Genomic DNA, 16,806 nt, shown 5'->3' on the forward strand with positions numbered 1-16,806 from the left:
TAGAGTAGCTGAAACTTTTAATAAAATATATAAAACGGCCAAAATGGGCATAACTAAAAAACATAATACTAAATGTATATATCTTGGAAGGTTATTTAAGTAATTTTAAATAATAAACGTTTGTAGCTTTTTTTAAACGCTACTAGTAGGGGTGTTCAAAAAAATCTGAATCCGAATCCGTATCTGACATATCCGAAAATCCGAATCCGAATTATCCGAAAAGTCGGATATCTGAATCTCGGATATCCGAAGTTTCGAATTCGGATTCGGATAGTAATTTTGAATATTTTCGGATAGTTCGGATATCCGATATCCGAAATTTTAAATATTATTATTTTATAACTATTTATTATATTTACATATATATCACTTTTTTAACTGTTAGCCCTTTACAAGCCGCTCCGCTACATCCACATTTTAAGAAACCCTATAATTCAGTCCTTATCATCCTACTACGCTTCTCCGGCCACCAGCACACCACCTTCGATCCCCACCAAGCCCAGAACCATCCACCACAACAAATCCAGAGAGAGGGAGACGAAACAAAGATTTAATATTCAACCATCTGAAATGAAGACGAAGCGACGGTGATTTGGTGGATTCCGGAAATTCGTGGCCGGTGATTCTTCACGAGCGACGGTTGTTTGTGTTGATCGAGGGTTCATAGCTTTGGCCGGCTGTGTTTATGCTTTTATGATGAGTGGTGGTGGTTAGCCGCAAATGTACAGAAGTATATTGCTGTACACAAACATTTCTTGGACTTTCCGAAGCAATGGAGTTATAGAAATGAATTATTATTATTATTTAGAATTTCGGATATCCGACTTACTATCCGATCGGATATCCGAAATTTCGGATTCGGATTCGGATAGTGAAATCCACTACCCGAAAGGACCGGATACCCGAAGTTCGGATATCCGAATTTTCGGATATCCGGTTTTGAACATCCCTAGCTACTAGTAGGAGCTTTCCAATATGAAGCTTTTTCTCATAGCTTAAATGCTTCAAGCCCCTTCAACCAAACAATGGTTTTTATTGAGTAAATTTTTTTTTCTTAAAAGCATGAAGTCGTCGCAAAAACTCTCAACTAAACATACCATTGATGTTACAGTATTGTATAATGGCCTGGTTTATAAATTATCTTGATGACGTGTCAAGGCACGTTTTTTAGAATTCTTAATACCTGTGTCGAAATTACAAGATTTCCAAGAACCTTCAAAAGAAATATTATATGCACTTAAATTAGAAGGAGAAAGGAGAAAGAGAATGGCATGATTCAACGAATAAAAAAAATTGTTTTAACAAAATTGGCAAGCATGCGAGGTATATGAAATAACCCATTAACCCGTATTCGTTTCAGCCCCATTTTTATGTTTTATGTAAGCCTGGTATAGAAGCCCAATAAGAAACCTTATTAAATAAAATTTTTTAGCACTTTCATTAGCAGTCCCGAAGTCGTTGACCAAAACTCGATGTGAGTTGAGTTATTCAGCGGCTAGTCCATAAGAAACCCTCGTTCATCAAAACTCGACTCAAGGTACTCACTCAACAAATTGCATTCTTTAAATTCAATCTCTCTTCCATTGACGATAAATTACAATTCGATTCGATCCCGTTTTAAAAAATATTCGAGGCTAAACCACAATCTAAGGTTATGGAAAAACAAACTAAAACAGTCAGGTTGATTAATTCGCCTTGACATAACCCGTAAACCCAACACAATCTGAATCCGAACTGTAAGCAAAACGGCCACGGTAAAAGATAAAACGGTTAACCGAACAAAGGTTATTATCCGGTTAACCAGTCATTAAGTTACACATGTTAGGGATTTTCACTTAAAAACTGGTTAAAAAGTAACAATAACTAGTTTTGATCGTTTAACCAATAACTATTTATGGTTAAACAGTTAGTAACTGATATTCCAAAAACCGGTTAAGAAATTTTAGTTTTAAAAAGGTTTTTTCCTGATAGATCTAAAAAATTGGTAAAACTATAAAATGGTGTTAGGCCCAGAGGCCCAATTGAAGTCGTCAGTTAAACCCTTTGTTATTATTATATTATCTTGTCTTGCTCCTTGAGGTAGGTTTCTGTGCTGCAAATCATCAATGGCGTCGTCCATTGAAGAAGCTTCATCTAAGAAACGAAAGACCACACAATCAACCAAACCCAACAAACAAAAGAGCAAAACCCACGATCTCTGTCTCTCCGACGTAAGAAGCCTAGGCCAACAGCTCCTGTCAAACCGGTCTCACATCAACAACCTCCCAGTCCTCCTCAACTTCCTCAACCCGGCTTCATCTTCATCTTCTCCGCCCGAATTCATCATCGAATCAATTCTCTCAGTTCAATCATTCTTCACTCCGCTCCTCAACGACCTCCCGGCCTCTTCCGCCAAACCAACCCAAGACCCGGAATCAGTTTACCGGGTTTGGCTGCGGGCCAAGTTCGATGAGTTTGTGCAGTTTCTGATTCGGTTGTCGGTTTCTTCAAAGCTGTCTGAAGAAGCTCTAAGGGTAATTATAAGTTCTCTTGTCTTTGGATTGGAATTTAGGGGTGCTAATTGGGTCGTGTTCGCGGGTTTAACCCGACCAAAATAGGGAAATTGTGTGAGAAATGGGAACCTGAACACGAACGGTTTGGCCCAAATGTTTTTCTTTTTATTTCTATTTGTTTCACATTTTTAAACTTTAAAGTAAAAATTTTTACAATAAAGCATACAAATTTATGTGAAAGTTGCATTTTTAATAATAATTAATGATAATATCTTATATTAGTTTCGTTTTTAGTTTTAAATTTTGGTATGAAATACCGAACCAAATTACATTAAACATATTTTAAATAAATAAAGTGAATATAAGTGGGTTAAACGCGGGGTTGACCCGAACCTGTTTATACAAAACCCACGAATTTTGTTGCATTCATGTCGTGTCAGAACTTCACACTCGTAATTGCAATCTTTAACTGTGTGTGTGTGTGTGTTTTTAATAATTATTATGGTGCTGAATGATTTGGGAATTTAGGAAGTGGTGGTGGATACTTTGATGGAGTGTGTAAAGGTTGGAAATGCAGGGAAGTTTCATTCTTCTATTTACCATAAGTTTATTCATACCATGGTCAGTTTGTTACCTTATTCTTGCCCTCCTTATTAATGCAATTTGTGTTTTATTTATTTTGTCATGGTGGTAGTTATTTATTTATAAATAATCTATATACAGTAAAGAGAACAGAACAGTTGTTTGATAGTTCAAAGTAATTTACTCATAACTATTACAAAAAGTCTAGAACATGAGGCATAGGCTTTGTATAGGTGGTGCAAAATTAGTATAGGGAGTTATTCACTCTTCATTTCCATACTAATAAAGTAATAAGAGATGCATGCACTTCAACTCCTTAAAATCCTTTCCTTAAACTGATAAATGATTGATCGTCCTGTTAGGACATCTTAATCTGGCAATTGATAGGATAAAGGAGAAAATGTATAAAAAAAAGAATTGAAAATAGAATTTCATTTGATAAGTTGCTGTCTTTATTTAGGTTATTTGGATATATAGTCGCTATGCACTTTGTAGACGCTCGTATCCATGAACTGTAAAGTTATGAACTTCCTAAACAAGAAAACTGAAATAAACAAAATAACTACCAATGGTCCATAATTTTTTGAAAGCTAGAACAAAACATAAATAAAAGAAACTTTATCATTCAAGTGTATCATCTGTCTGAAAGTAGTCGTTTTAATAATACGGTAGAGTTATGGAGGGGGTTTTTTGTTCTCTTATCATTTTTAAATACTTGACAACATTTTTTTATTTTTTTTATTATGGTTTCTTTGTACTAGAATTTGTTTATTATTTGACATCTTTAATGCTTTATAGGTTTACTCCATTGAGGAGGCTGATACGTTGTTAGATCTGCTTGTATCAAAATATTTCAAGTACACTGATGTCTGGTAAAAAGATTTAATTTTTTATGAACAAAGTAGATTCTTTCTTCTTTTCTGTTTATATCCTAATAATAACTGTTTTAGTGATATTCAACTCTTTTTCTGTGACAGTTATTTTACTTACATAAGTATTGAGAAGCTAATTAGAACACTTGATGTCAACAAAAGCTCTGGTACTCCTGCACATTCCTTTTGATGCTTTTATTACATAGTTTAACAATTTTTTCAGTCTCTCATCACTGATTTCACGAGTCTTCGAGTAATTTTGACTTTTTTTTTTACACCAGATGTTAAATCTGAGAATGCAGATTCTGAAAAGGGAAGTCAGACAAGAGCCAGGTTGGTGTATGCTGTCTAGTTAAGCATGTTACTTCCAAAATTAGCATGTGATCATATATTTACTTGTGTGTGAATTTAATTTTATGGGCTATGATATGGACAAAGGTTATAGCTTTCTAATGATGTATGTGCAATTGCATTATACCATTTAATGCGATTCTCTTATGATCAATTAAATTGTGATACGCGGATTAGGCCACTCAAATCATTTGTAACATGTACCAGAGATTTGCATGTGTTGATAATAAGTGGTACCTGAAGTTTGATCTAATATAATGATATAATACTAGGGCATGCCAACCTGCATAGTTTGTTACAAAAGTATATCCAATGATCTCCATGTACTTTGTATAAGCTAAAAAAATTGGTTTACTGTTCAGCTAAAATTTCTCATATCCTGTCAATGATAGCTACCAATTTAACAGGTGTTAGGTGTTCTCTATGGGTCTATTAATTTCTTTATAATGTCATGTTATTTATGATATATGTGGGCTTGATGCTCATTTACCTTTTTTACATGCTGCATAGATGTTCTCTGTACGTGATATATGTGGAAAAGTATAACTAAATCATGCATTACTTTCGATAATGTGTTCTCTATAATTTCATAACTTTCCAGTTAACATGAAGCTTATAGGAAAAAATTGCATTTACTCTTTTGGCTTTAGGAACCACAGTTAGGGGGGACATGGACGCAGTTCCAAAGTTAAGATCCTGTTTTCACGTGTTTAGAGAATATAGTATTAAGTCTCTGAAACTGGACCACGACATGACAAAGGATGTTAAAAAAACTTATGGTGAAGCACTTCCACATGTCCCATTATGATGTCAACACAATAAGTCTAAAAGATGCCTTTTAGGGGTTACCAGTTATATGACTTGAAAATAGTCTTTTTTTTTTCTTTCTTTTTTAAAACAATTCAATCCAAGCTTGCAGTAAGTTACCAGTTTGGCGCATGAGCATATAGACCTATTATTTTTTTTTCATATAAAATTGGAATTATGTGTTAAAAGATTTGTAATGAAGACATAAGGTTGTTGTCAAGTTGTCATTCAGACTCGTTCTATCTCAAAGTTTAGAACGTGGAGGTCATACAAATTGCCCACGCACGTTGTCAGCTAGCAGTTTGGTCATGAGCATATATCTTCTAGCTCTTTATTTTTTTAAAAAACCTGTCATTATATCTGTTAAGTTGATTGTGATAGTATTTCTCTCTGGTGAGTTTGAGCTATCAATGCTGTTGCATGACATGAATCTAACGGCATGCTTGTTTAACCGCAGTGGGGAGGCTTTAATACGCAATATACATCATGCGATATCTAAGATTCCTCCACCTCAACAACTTGGTGAAAAAACTGAATTTGAAATGTGGAATGCATCAGGTGAGGACACTTGTTTTACTCAAAAGCTGATTCAGTTATTCTAAACATACAGCTTCATATACTGCTGATCAATAAACCCAAACTTTTTGAAAAATCTCTGTTATGCAATGACGAATTGACCAGCAGACTCGTGTTCATAAGTTTTGTAATTAAAAGCTAAGCTTGTTATTGTAATTCTAAACTAGTTTTTTCTTGAGTTAAATATTGCAGTTTTCTTTCTTACATCATCTTTTCATTGTTTTATATTAGTTTATAGATTATAGCTGTTTTTATATGTTCTTTGTATGCTAGGTGTTTTCAACAAAGACAGTAAAACAGAGACCAAGAAAAATAAGGGTGCAGAAGGAAAGCATGGCAAGGACAAGAAGTCTAGCAGTAATGTAAGTCCTTGGTTTTCAGATCTGTTATTTTTTACTCTTTTTAATGATTAAAATTTTTAGTTGCTAAATTAAATACAATATATGATTCCCCTTCTGCTCAAAATATGGGTGAGCAGACAAACCAATTAACCGAACCATAACTGAAAAAATTGAACCAGAATAACCGATGAGTCGGCTTTAATATTTTTGATAACTGATTATATTGGTTCAAATACATACATTTACAAAATCGAATAAACTGTTATGATATATAGTCAAACAAGCTATTGATTTTTTAAAGAGATTTTGGTGTTAAAAAATCTTTTAACTAATAGTGAAATCCAAAAGTTCAGGCCCAAATATTTATTAAATTTGTTACTTCTATCAAAGCCAGAATTTGTACTAGACTTGGCCTAATAAGCGAAGCCTAAAAAGCTCAACCATACTGATTGGTTCTGGATAACCAGAATACTTCTATCAAAGCCTAATAAGCGAAGCCTAAAAAGCTCAATAGCTGGATAACCAGAATTTGTACAAGTTATCGATAACCTAAAATCAACCATACTGATTGGTTCTGCGTTTTCAATAACCAAAACTTTCGGTTATGGGTTAAAACCGGTACCAAAACATGCATGTTGCTAGTTAATTTATAAACATCTTTTGTTCGTATTCGTCATGGGTGCTATGCTTTCTTGTCATTTGTTTAACTGTTTTATGCAATATATGATGCATCGGTTTCTCTTTGCTTAATAATTCCAGGTTCCATCTTCAACTATAATTTCCAAAAAGATGAAGCTGAAGTTTTCTAAAGCATGGATGTCATTCCTCACATTACCACTTCCTATTGATGTGTACAAGGAGGTAACTTCGTAGTGATTTAGTTGTATTTTTGTGCACATGTAATTATGCACTCAAGGTGTTTAAAATACAGCATAAAGCATACAACTTTTATTTGGTACTTGACTACATTCTTGTTTTTTCATCCTTAGGTTCTCGTTTCTCTTCATCAGGCGGTGATCCCTTATTTGTCTAATCCGATTTTGTTATGGTAAGTCCCACACGAAAACATATTCATTTATTTTTCTGACATTATTTATATGCATGTTATTTTAACAAGAGCGGTTAATGTGCAGTGATTTTTTGACAAAATCTTATGACATTGGAAGCGTTATAAGTGTGATGGCGCTTAGCAGCTTGTTCATTCTTATGACCGAACATGGTTTAGAGTATCCCAATCTTTATGTGAAACTTTATGCACTCCTTCAACCATCTATATTCATTGCAAAACACAGAGCCAAGTTCTTTCAGGTTACTCTTGCTTATCTTCATGACATATACTTGTAAATTTTAAATTTCTTGTTATCTAAATGTCCATATTTTGCAGCTTCTTGATTCATGCCTCAAATCGCCACTTCTTCCTGCTTATCTGGCTGCTTCATTTGCCAAGAAACTGAGTCGACTTGCCCTAACCGTCCCTCCTTCCGGAGATCTTGTTATTATTGCTCTAATCCATAATCTCTTGCGAAGGCATCCTTCGATTAACTGTTTAGTTCACCAGGTAATAAAACATGATCTGACAATATTTGCGAATCCTATTTAGATTGCACCCATACAGTTCATAGTGCTTGGATGATGACGTGCACTTTTGCAGGAGGAAAAGGATCAAACAGCTAAGGATGACACCAGCGTTAAACCTGGCATTGATCAGTTTAACAATGAAGAAACCGATCTTGTTAAAACCAATGCCATGAGTAAGTTGCAGAGCGTTTAGCCTTTTGAAAATATTTAAACTTTCGTCTTCGTGTTACTGAGTTTTTAATTTTTGCAGGGAGTTCTTTGTGGGAAGTTGATACCCTTCGCCACCACTACTGTCCCCCGGTGTCTAGGTAAAGTATAGCTTTTTATTTGCAAACTTTAAGCTTTGTTTGTGCTGGTATTTACGTTTGGTGTTTATGTAGGTTTGTATTGTCTTTGGAGAATGATCTAACGGTTAGATCCAAAACAACAGAAGTTGCTGTAAAGGATTTTAGTTCAGGTTCATATGCAACCATATTTAGAGATGAGGTAATATAAATTTGATATTTGTAATAATGTTTTCTTGTTTTAGAACCATGATAAATTGTCGTCATATGTGAATGCAGATGAGAAGGAGAGTTAAGCAGGTTCCATTGGCTTTCTACAAGGCCATACCGACTTCCTTGTTTTCGGAAAGTGATTTTGGTGGTTGGACTTTCCAATCTGAAGAACAAAAACAATGAAGAAATTGTTGGTTGCTTGCAAGTTTTGCAAAATCACAAGAGAAGTTTTTGAGGTGGAAGTTGAATGCTGTTAGATTTAGAGGGATAAATGTTGCCAACTATTCAAAGTGTTATTTTTTGTTTACGAATTTATGTAATCTTATTATTATTTATCATCTTTGAGTGTTGAAGTTATATGATATGACAAGGATACAATTAGCAGTTTATTATGAAGAGAAACATGTTTTGTGGGTTACCATATGATGCAAAAGTTAGAAATTAGATTTAGAGAGGGGTTTATGACTGAGAATAATGTTTATAAGTGTTCACACCCCTTGTGTTCAATAAACAAACCATGTCCGTGGTTCAAGGTAGACTCATGCCAAGTGTATGAGATGACAAAACTCTTTTGTAGGATTGACAAACCAAACCTATAAATCGAAAAAAATTTGTAAACGGCAATGGGAGCATGTACAGGCTAGTTTTAAAAGTTTTCACAGCAACGAGAGAAATCGATAACATCACATTAACGGTCGTGTTCACATATTAACAGGTCAAACTTGATATGAACCTAAACATGACCAGCACCTGAAAATCATGTCAGGCACATAAACCCTAACACAACATGATTAACATTTATGTAAGATACCCGTCTAATTTAATTTGTCACACAAAGTTACAAATTTATGTGATTGCATTTTAATTATTAAATGTTATGTCAACTTCCTTTCCCTTTTTAGGTTTTAAGCTTTGATTTTAGATACCCAAACAGTTTAATTTATTACATAAATCATTTTAAAAACTAAAATAAAAATAAATGGATTAAACGGGTCAACCTGTGAACCCAATGGTTCCAACCCGGGCATGCCATGCTTGGCTAAACGGGCTCGACTTGAAACTTACCCAGACCTGTTTATGTCAAATGCAAGCCCCAAAACTTCGTGTTGTATTTTCAATTTGTGTCGTAAATTCACACCCCTAATGAAAACAAATTAAAGTTTCTAAAGCTAACGAAAACCAGCAGCAATAGAATGTAAAATACATGTGAGAATAAAAAACATGACTACTAAAATGTCAAACCGAAAGAACCGAATCAGTTGAGTTGAGCACCAGCAAAATCAACATTACAACTTTTATTTCCTAAAAATAAACAACAGTAATATACCAATTATATATACTTCTCTATAACTATTCCCTATTTTTTTTACCTAATATAAAGCCACCTACAAAATTTAATTTCCGAGCTTTAGCTCAATTAACAAGGAAATTGCAAGGTCTATTGGGCCTTCGAGCAGTAGGTTTGTTTTGAAAACAGATGATGACGGGCTATGGCTACCTATCATTATTTGCGATCGTAGGTATATGAAATTGTATTTTTTCATTAGATTACCCCGGGGCAGCCAGAATCACTAAAAATAATAAACGAGTTATGTTCTTCGAATTCGAAGGATGATTTATTTGTTAGTTTGCGATCCCGATTGTCCGGGCATTTGCTATTTTAAAGAAAAAAAAAGAACATTGGACAAAATAAAATAAAATAAAAGGCAGTCACCAGCATCTTCACTTCTCTACAGAAGCTCAAAACGAGACTCCTTTGCTGCGCCTCCACCACCTGCAAGTAATTAACAATGGCGATTTGCCATCATCAACCCACGTTCACCACCCATTACACCTTCCCACATAGTAACCCTAACCCTAATCTTTTACAAAACACCCACCGCCGCTTACCCCAACCTTTCCGCTGCAACCTATCACTCACATCCAACCCCAACCCGGAACCCGAACCCGTTTACGCATCCGTCAAATCCTTCGCTCCGGCCACCGTAGCCAATCTCGGACCCGGGTTTGACTTCTTAGGCTGCGCCGTTGACGGAATCGGAGACTACGTCACCCTCAAAATCGACCCACAAGTCCAACCCGGCGAGCTTTCGATATCCGATATCACCGGCAAAGGTAATTCAGCTAAGAAATTGAGTAAAAACCCTAATTGGAATTGTGCTGGTATTGCTGCTATTGCTGTTATGAAGATGCTTAATGTTAGATCAGTTGGGTTGTCTTTGTCTTTAGAAAAGGGGTTGCCTTTAGGTAGTGGGTTAGGGTCTAGTGCTGCTAGCGCGGCTGCTGCGGCTGTGGCGGTTAACGAGTTGTTTGGGGGGAAGTTGCCCGTTTCCGAATTGGTTCTTGCGGGTCTTGAGTCCGAGGCGAAGGTGTCGGGGTACCACGCGGATAATATTGCGCCGTCGATAATGGGCGGGTTTGTGCTCGTTCGGAGCTACGACCCGTTGGAGTTGATTAAGTTGACGTTCCCGAGTGAGGCAAATCTGTGCTTTGTGCTGGTGAATCCGGAGTTTGAAGCGCCAACGAAGAAGATGCGGGCGGCGCTGCCGACGGAGATTTCGATGTCTCATCATGTGTGGAACAGTAGTCAGGCGGGGGCGTTGGTGGCGGCGGTGTTGCAGGGGGATTGTGTAGGGTTGGGTAAGGCGTTGTCGTCAGATAGGATAGTGGAGCCGAAGCGAGCCCCGCTGATTCCCGGGATGGAGGCTGTGAAGAAGGCTGCGTTGGAGGCGGGTGCGTTCGGGTGTACCATTAGTGGTGCGGGGCCCACTGCGGTGGCGGTTACGGATGATGAAGATAAAGGGAGAGAGATTGGGGAGAAGATGGTGGAGGCTTTTATGGTAGGTGGTAATTTGAAGGCTTTGGCTGTGGTCAGGAAACTGGACAGAGTTGGTGCTAGGCTTATTAGCAGTGTTTCAAGATGATCATCAATGTTTTAATCTTGAGGATTTTATGATTGGGAGAGGTGCTTTTTTAAGGTTTTTTGTTTGTGAAATAATGAATCTTGGTATGTGAATCAAGGAAAACCATGGATGCATTGATGTAACATTTGATTTCTTGGATGATTGGGTCAGGTTTTTAGTTAGTTTCTTGAAATAAAAATGTCATCTTTTTTTAAAAGTCATTTGTTAACTGCCTTTGTTGTCCTTGCATTGCAAAGATTTCATCCGGAAGGATTCTTGTGTATTTGCTTTATAAAGCAAATGCATGATGATAATAAAGGGGATAAATATTTGATAATAAAAATAGACGAAAGGTAAAATGAAACGGGCCAGGGGCAATCTGGTCAAATTCTTAAGAAAAAAAGAACTTGTTTGTTAAAGTTTTAAGTTTTGGCCAGTTTCGGTTAAAAGGCTGTAAACTCAATGGTGTAGAGCCTTAAATTATATGTATTAGACGTAACGAACTATAAATTAATTAACCGAACCGAACAGATAACCGATCGTCATTAAAACTGTTAACCAATAATTGTGGGTTTGCATGTTTAAAAACAGATTCGTTTTTAAAGCCGTTAATTAAAAATTGTGGGTTTGCATGTTCAGAAACAAATGGGTCACGCTGTGAAATAACGGGTTAAGGCTGCAAACTGAATGGTGCAGACTCTTAATCTATATATATTCGACTTAACTAAACTGTAAATGAATTAACCGTACTGAAAAAATTAACCGATCGGTTTTACCAAAAAAATGTGGGTTTGCACGTTTAAAAACAAACGGGTCAGGGGCAATCTGGTAAAGTCTAGGGGCAATCTGGTAAAGTCCGTTAAAGAGAAAAAGGAATAGCTCATGAAAGGGCAGGTTAGGGCGTTCATAAGTTGTGAGTCGGCACATTTAAAAACAAAAGGATCAGGACACTCTCGTCGAGTTAATTAAAGAAAAAGAAACGCTCATGAAAGGGCAGCTTTTGTACATCTAAAATTTTTGGGTCTGCACGTTTACAAACAAACAAGCCTTGTTAAGTCCTTTAAAAGAAAAGAACAACAAATTTGTTATTGTTAAACTTTTAACTTCAGCTCGGTTTCAGTTAAGGCTACAAACTGAACGGTGCACGCCCCTAAACGACTTGGCTAAGGTGAGAACGGAAGTTGAAAAGGTATAAGCTTTTGTACATCTAAAATTTTTGGGTCTGCACGTTTACAAACAAACAAGCCTTGTTAAGTCCTTTAAAAGAAAAGAACAACAAATTTGTTATTGTTAAACTTTTAACTTCAGCTCGGTTTCAGTTAAGGCTACAAACTGAACGGTGCACGCCCCTAAACGACTTGGCTAAGGTGAGAACGGAAGTTGAAAAGGTATAAAGGTAACCTAACAGGAAAACATGTAACACCTAAAGACCAGTAGACGTAATTGACTAATAAAAATACTCAAACATAAACAAAAGGCACTGTAAATGCAAAATACCTTGTCAAAGACAAACTTATATTGAAAGAAAATTTCAGTACGCACGGAAGAGCTGCAAGAGAACACAAATGGTGAATTTCAAACTCAAAAGCACAGACAAAAAAGTATTTCACATATAACGCCTAAGCATTAATAAGACGCATTGTATTTTTACGCATGAAATTGCATAACAGATACATAACGTAAAAGAATACAAATTATGAGTTATCTACCCATATCTGTTAAGTTTGTTAACAAAGTGCAGAGAAAAAGAAATAGTGAACTTAAAGCAACTAAAATCAACTGTTAACTTCCACAACTCAAAAAAATGTTAACAAAGTGCAGAGAAAAGAAATAGTAAACATCCATACGGTTACCATATTAAGTATACATTAAGTAAAATTAAATGACTAATTATGTAAAATACCATAACATGAACATCAGCAAGCGCAGTAAAACAATCGGAGAGCAAAGCAATTTCATAATTAATATATAATGTTGCCAACTATCGCAGTTTCGGTTTGTGGGTACGAATTTTTCTATTGGAGGTCCTTAACCGGATGCTTGGGACTCAGTTGCCATTTTTCAGGATATTGAGTTGTGAAGACGTATTTTAAATGAGTGCGGTTTTGCGTTATGAAAGTGTGTTTTTGCGTTTGGAGAGTGCTTTTTGCGTTTTTGGGTGTTGTGACTAATGAAAACAACCACTACATATTTATCATAGCATATGGGGGTAAAATGGGTAAATAAAAGTGCCAAAACCGAGTTCAAACTGTCATTAACGTTCAAAAACCGATTCCCAACCGTCATATGTCGCTGTAACGTTATAAACAGGATTATGATGAATCGGTTCCAAACCGACATTTCCAAACTAATTCCAACGGTAAATCTCCAAACCGGTCCCGACCCTACGGTTTCAGTCGGTTCCAAACCGGTTCGGTTTTGGGGTCCGTCAGATAAAAAACTTAACGAAATAACCCAGCCCGTTCATCTAGACCAACCTGCTCTATCATTTTCAATTCAACATAATACAGCATAAATGGTAAAATTGGATAAAGTGAAGGCCAAACAATGGTTATTGAATTACAGCTTAACTGTAAAATGAATAAATGATCATACTCAATAAAGTTAACATATTAGAAGCCAAAAAACCTTCTAAAGTTGATCCTCTTTGTGGCTATTGGTTATAATTTCTTATGATCTGATGATTGTATAAATGCATAACCAGTGTTAAGTGAAGAACCCGAGAACAACAATAAACACTTGCACTTTGTGTTGATCACATGCAGTTTGAGAGAGAAAGATAGGTGGTTATGCCGAGTTATATTACAGTATGGCCGTCTTATGTATCACTTTTAAAGCAATATGCACACATGTTTATGTTGTAGTTCTCGTGTTTCTTTACTTAGAAATCAGTCATGTATTACACATCCCTAATTGTTTATTAGTTAAGACTTTCAAAGCATCTTACAGATAAGCAAAAAAGGATGGAAAAGGTTCCTTGTTTTTGTACCAGGAGCCATCACTTTTGGACTAGGCACGTGACAGATCACTTCGGAAGACAAGATAACATACGTCTCGTTAATCCATTAACTTATTTCTAGGCATAAATGTCTTTATGCATACTGAATTTTTATGTCATATAGATTGCATTTTATTTTATCTCCAAAAGCCACAATCTTTGAAACATAATGCACACCAAGTTAAAATTTTGATAAACCGATCAAGTATAGAAGATACATACTTTAAATGACAACAATACATATGGTTAAATAGCTAACTTAAATGCTGACCGTGTGGGTGAAAATGCTCGAGTTCAGACAAAGTAGATTAGAAGTGGAAACCAATCGACTGCAACCACATCAGAGAACTATTAGGGGCAATTTGGGCATTCTGAAAAACATGGATTAAATAAAGATTCTGAACTATTGTCTTTGACCTTTTTCGGGTCAAGCTGTTAACTGGTTAATGTTGACTTTTTGGTCAGCATTGACTTTTCTTACCATTTGTGGGTCAATGCTGGTTCCTGGGTGGGTCTATAGTTCAGTTACAATTTTACTCAGATATGTAGGTTGCACCTGAAAAACCTTGTTCAAAAAAAAGAGCAAGAAAGTAATTCTGAAAGGATCATACTGGTTAGTAAGAGCCAAAAATGGAAGTTAAGACAAGTTTGTTATAGAAGATGTGCAGTTATAGTGCTATACATCGATAACAGTTTAATGACGCTATTCTTCTGATGGAAGTTTTAAACATCATTAACTGATTATTGATGTTGTATTCCAAACTATTGATATGTTTCGTTTGAAAGCCTGCACTAAGAAACATTACCATAGATAAGGGCAAAATGGTCATTTGGGATCACAAAATGAATTCCAGGATTTAGTAAGAGACAAATGAAGCTGGAAGCCGTCAAGGGTAATCTGTTCAGTATGGGCAATTGAGGAATAATTTGAATTATCTTTTTCTTTTAACCGCATCTGGGTCCAAAAAAAAAAAAAGTTGACTACAGTTAAATAATTCTGATGTGTTCTTTGAGCTTGATTCTGATGCAAGTGGTGTTAGAAAATCTGCATCAATCCTAATGTTGATGGTTGAGTATAATATTTTCATCATTCATTTTGGGTCCAGCAACACTAACACTTATTTGCAAAACAGAGACAAAAGGATCTAAAACAAACAGCACATTATACCATACATAAATTAACCTCATTCTCACAAATGTTATCATTGACCCTAATCATCCAGCTCCTTTCAAAACTGCTGCAATTTCAGAGCACACAAAATCAAAGGCTTGGCTGGCTTACTCATGAATGAAAACAAAACAGATATGGACGTTGAAACCAATATCAACAAGTTGGCCTCTGTTGCAACACCAGATCATCAGCAGAGTAGTAATCTGCTATGAGCCGGTACATGTATGATGGATTATGCCCTCCCCTGCAAACAAACAAACAGAATTTAATTAACAATGCAGCAATACTACACACACACACACACACACATATCGAAGAATTTCATATATACCCCTACAAACTTGAAAGATACCAAATTCATTAAAACACTTTATTAAAATGGACATTTTACCCTTTTCTAAAAGTTCTAATTTATGCCCATCTTTAACTTCAAAATTTGTTATTTATCCATTTTTAGCTTAATTATTTTCATTTATAACAAAAACAAACACAAGTCGGTAAACAGATGCGATGAACCGATGCAATAATATGCTCTAATGCGATACTAGGCAGATGAAGACAGAGACAGATGTGATTACGGTTGGTTCGACTATCTGGTTCGAGTTAGATTGCTTATCATGCGATTATACCCTGCTCGTTTATCTACCGATACAAAAAAGAAACGACGATTCAGTTCGTTTGCTTATCGTCATCATCACAATCCAAATAAAAAATAGGGTATAAACAAATATAATGAAAAGGAGGGTAGAATGGTCTTTAAATAATAATAATTCATTAAATTTGGGTAGGAATGATATATTTTAGTTTTGGTTGGGTATATATGAAACTAAACCTGTAAATATGACAAGTGAGCTTACGTGTCAGTAATAAATAGGCTGACGAGCTTTGGCGGCACATAATCAAAAGCAGGGTTAACAACATGAAGAAGCGGGGACCCGGTTCCCGTGCCAAAATCCATGCAATCTGAAAACTCGCCGAAGTCCAGTAACTCAGATGGAGACTTGAGCTCATTCAGCAACACCTCTGGGTTATGAGGATACAAAGGACATAACTGTCATTTGCCCAAAAACAACAATCACTACAAAAACTAGGCCTTCAGCATACCGAAAGAGGTTGTACAAAATCATACTAATTATGTGCTGGGAGTATTATTACCTTGTGAATGCCTGCGAGAACAACAAAAGGGACAGCGTGCCTTTGAGCCGCTAGCGCAACCATATTTAACCCGACTGGAGCTATCACACCGCCATTTGCCATGACAGCATGGGCCCCAACAATCACCTACCATCATAACATTCTAAAATGTAACTAAAACAAAAGAAAGCAAAGCAGTTAAGTTGATGATGCAAGAAGTTAAAACGCATACCATGTTTACACGTGAAATCATGGCAAATACAGCAGAATCAGTAATTACTGTTGTCTGCAGTCCTCTAGCAACTAGTTCCTTTGCAAGAGTATGCCCTTGATATCTGTACAACCATCACTCGTTTAATTGCTTTTAAGCTTGTAAAAAGAAAAAAGAAAAGAAGAATATAACATCTCTTAATCAAACCTTGGAGCACCCTCTGCTACAAAAACCCTAAACGATCTTTTTCTTTTCCTTAGCAGCGCAAAGAAATTCAATTACAGTTCCCGAAC

The 16,806-nt window shown here is 36.0% G+C and overlaps 2 protein-coding genes and 1 pseudogene across 3 annotated transcripts; 2 read left to right on the forward strand and 1 right to left on the reverse strand.

Moving 5' to 3' along the window:
* The first annotated feature begins 2,105 nt into the window (after positions 1-2,105).
* On the forward strand, positions 2,106-8,289 carry LOC143583478 (protein NUCLEOLAR COMPLEX ASSOCIATED 4-like). The gene is made up of 15 exons (XM_077065777.1): positions 2,106-2,513; positions 3,021-3,113; positions 3,873-3,946; positions 4,052-4,113; positions 4,228-4,279; positions 5,562-5,662; positions 5,954-6,042; positions 6,781-6,882; positions 7,011-7,069; positions 7,155-7,329; positions 7,406-7,579; positions 7,673-7,772; positions 7,850-7,907; positions 7,980-8,085; positions 8,163-8,289. The coding sequence occupies exons 1-15, from the start codon at positions 2,106-2,108 to the stop codon at positions 8,277-8,279; spliced, it is 1,770 nt and encodes a 589-aa protein (XP_076921892.1). The 3' UTR covers positions 8,280-8,289.
* A 1,597-nt stretch (positions 8,290-9,886) lies between these two features.
* LOC143583482 (homoserine kinase-like) lies at positions 9,887-11,028 on the forward strand. Its single transcript, XM_077065778.1, has one exon. It carries the CDS (start codon positions 9,887-9,889, stop codon positions 11,018-11,020), a length of 1,134 nt encoding a protein of 377 aa, XP_076921893.1. The 3' UTR covers positions 11,021-11,028.
* A 4,274-nt stretch (positions 11,029-15,302) lies between these two features.
* On the reverse strand, positions 15,303-16,801 carry LOC143583479 (uncharacterized; annotated as a pseudogene). The gene is made up of 5 exons (XR_013144178.1): positions 16,721-16,801; positions 16,535-16,637; positions 16,324-16,449; positions 16,026-16,219; positions 15,303-15,412 (listed from the first exon to the last, which is right to left on the reverse strand). The product of XR_013144178.1 is annotated as an uncharacterized LOC143583479 (transcript).
* Between the last annotated feature and the right edge of the window lie 5 nt (positions 16,802-16,806).

This window comes from Bidens hawaiensis, unplaced genomic scaffold (genome assembly GCF_021521415.1).
Source record: "Bidens hawaiensis isolate Kalapana, Puna unplaced genomic scaffold, B.hawaiensis_p1.1 tig00032410_1, whole genome shotgun sequence".
NCBI classification, from domain to species: domain Eukaryota; kingdom Viridiplantae; phylum Streptophyta; class Magnoliopsida; order Asterales; family Asteraceae; genus Bidens; species Bidens hawaiensis.

Excerpts from the sequence above, each read along its gene's own strand:
- LOC143583478 (XM_077065777.1), top strand. The coding sequence starts at position 2,106 with ATGGCGTCGTCCATTGAAGAAGCTTCATCTAAGAAACGAAAGACCACA. Across the intron at positions 2,514-3,020 it reads TGTCTGAAGAAGCTCTAAGG|GAAGTGGTGGTGGATACTTT; the intron begins GTAATTATAAGT and ends TTGGGAATTTAG. Across the intron at positions 7,773-7,849 it reads TGTTAAAACCAATGCCATGA|GGAGTTCTTTGTGGGAAGTT; the intron begins GTAAGTTGCAGA and ends TAATTTTTGCAG.
- LOC143583482 (XM_077065778.1), top strand. The coding sequence starts at position 9,887 with ATGGCGATTTGCCATCATCAACCCACGTTCACCACCCATTACACCTTC.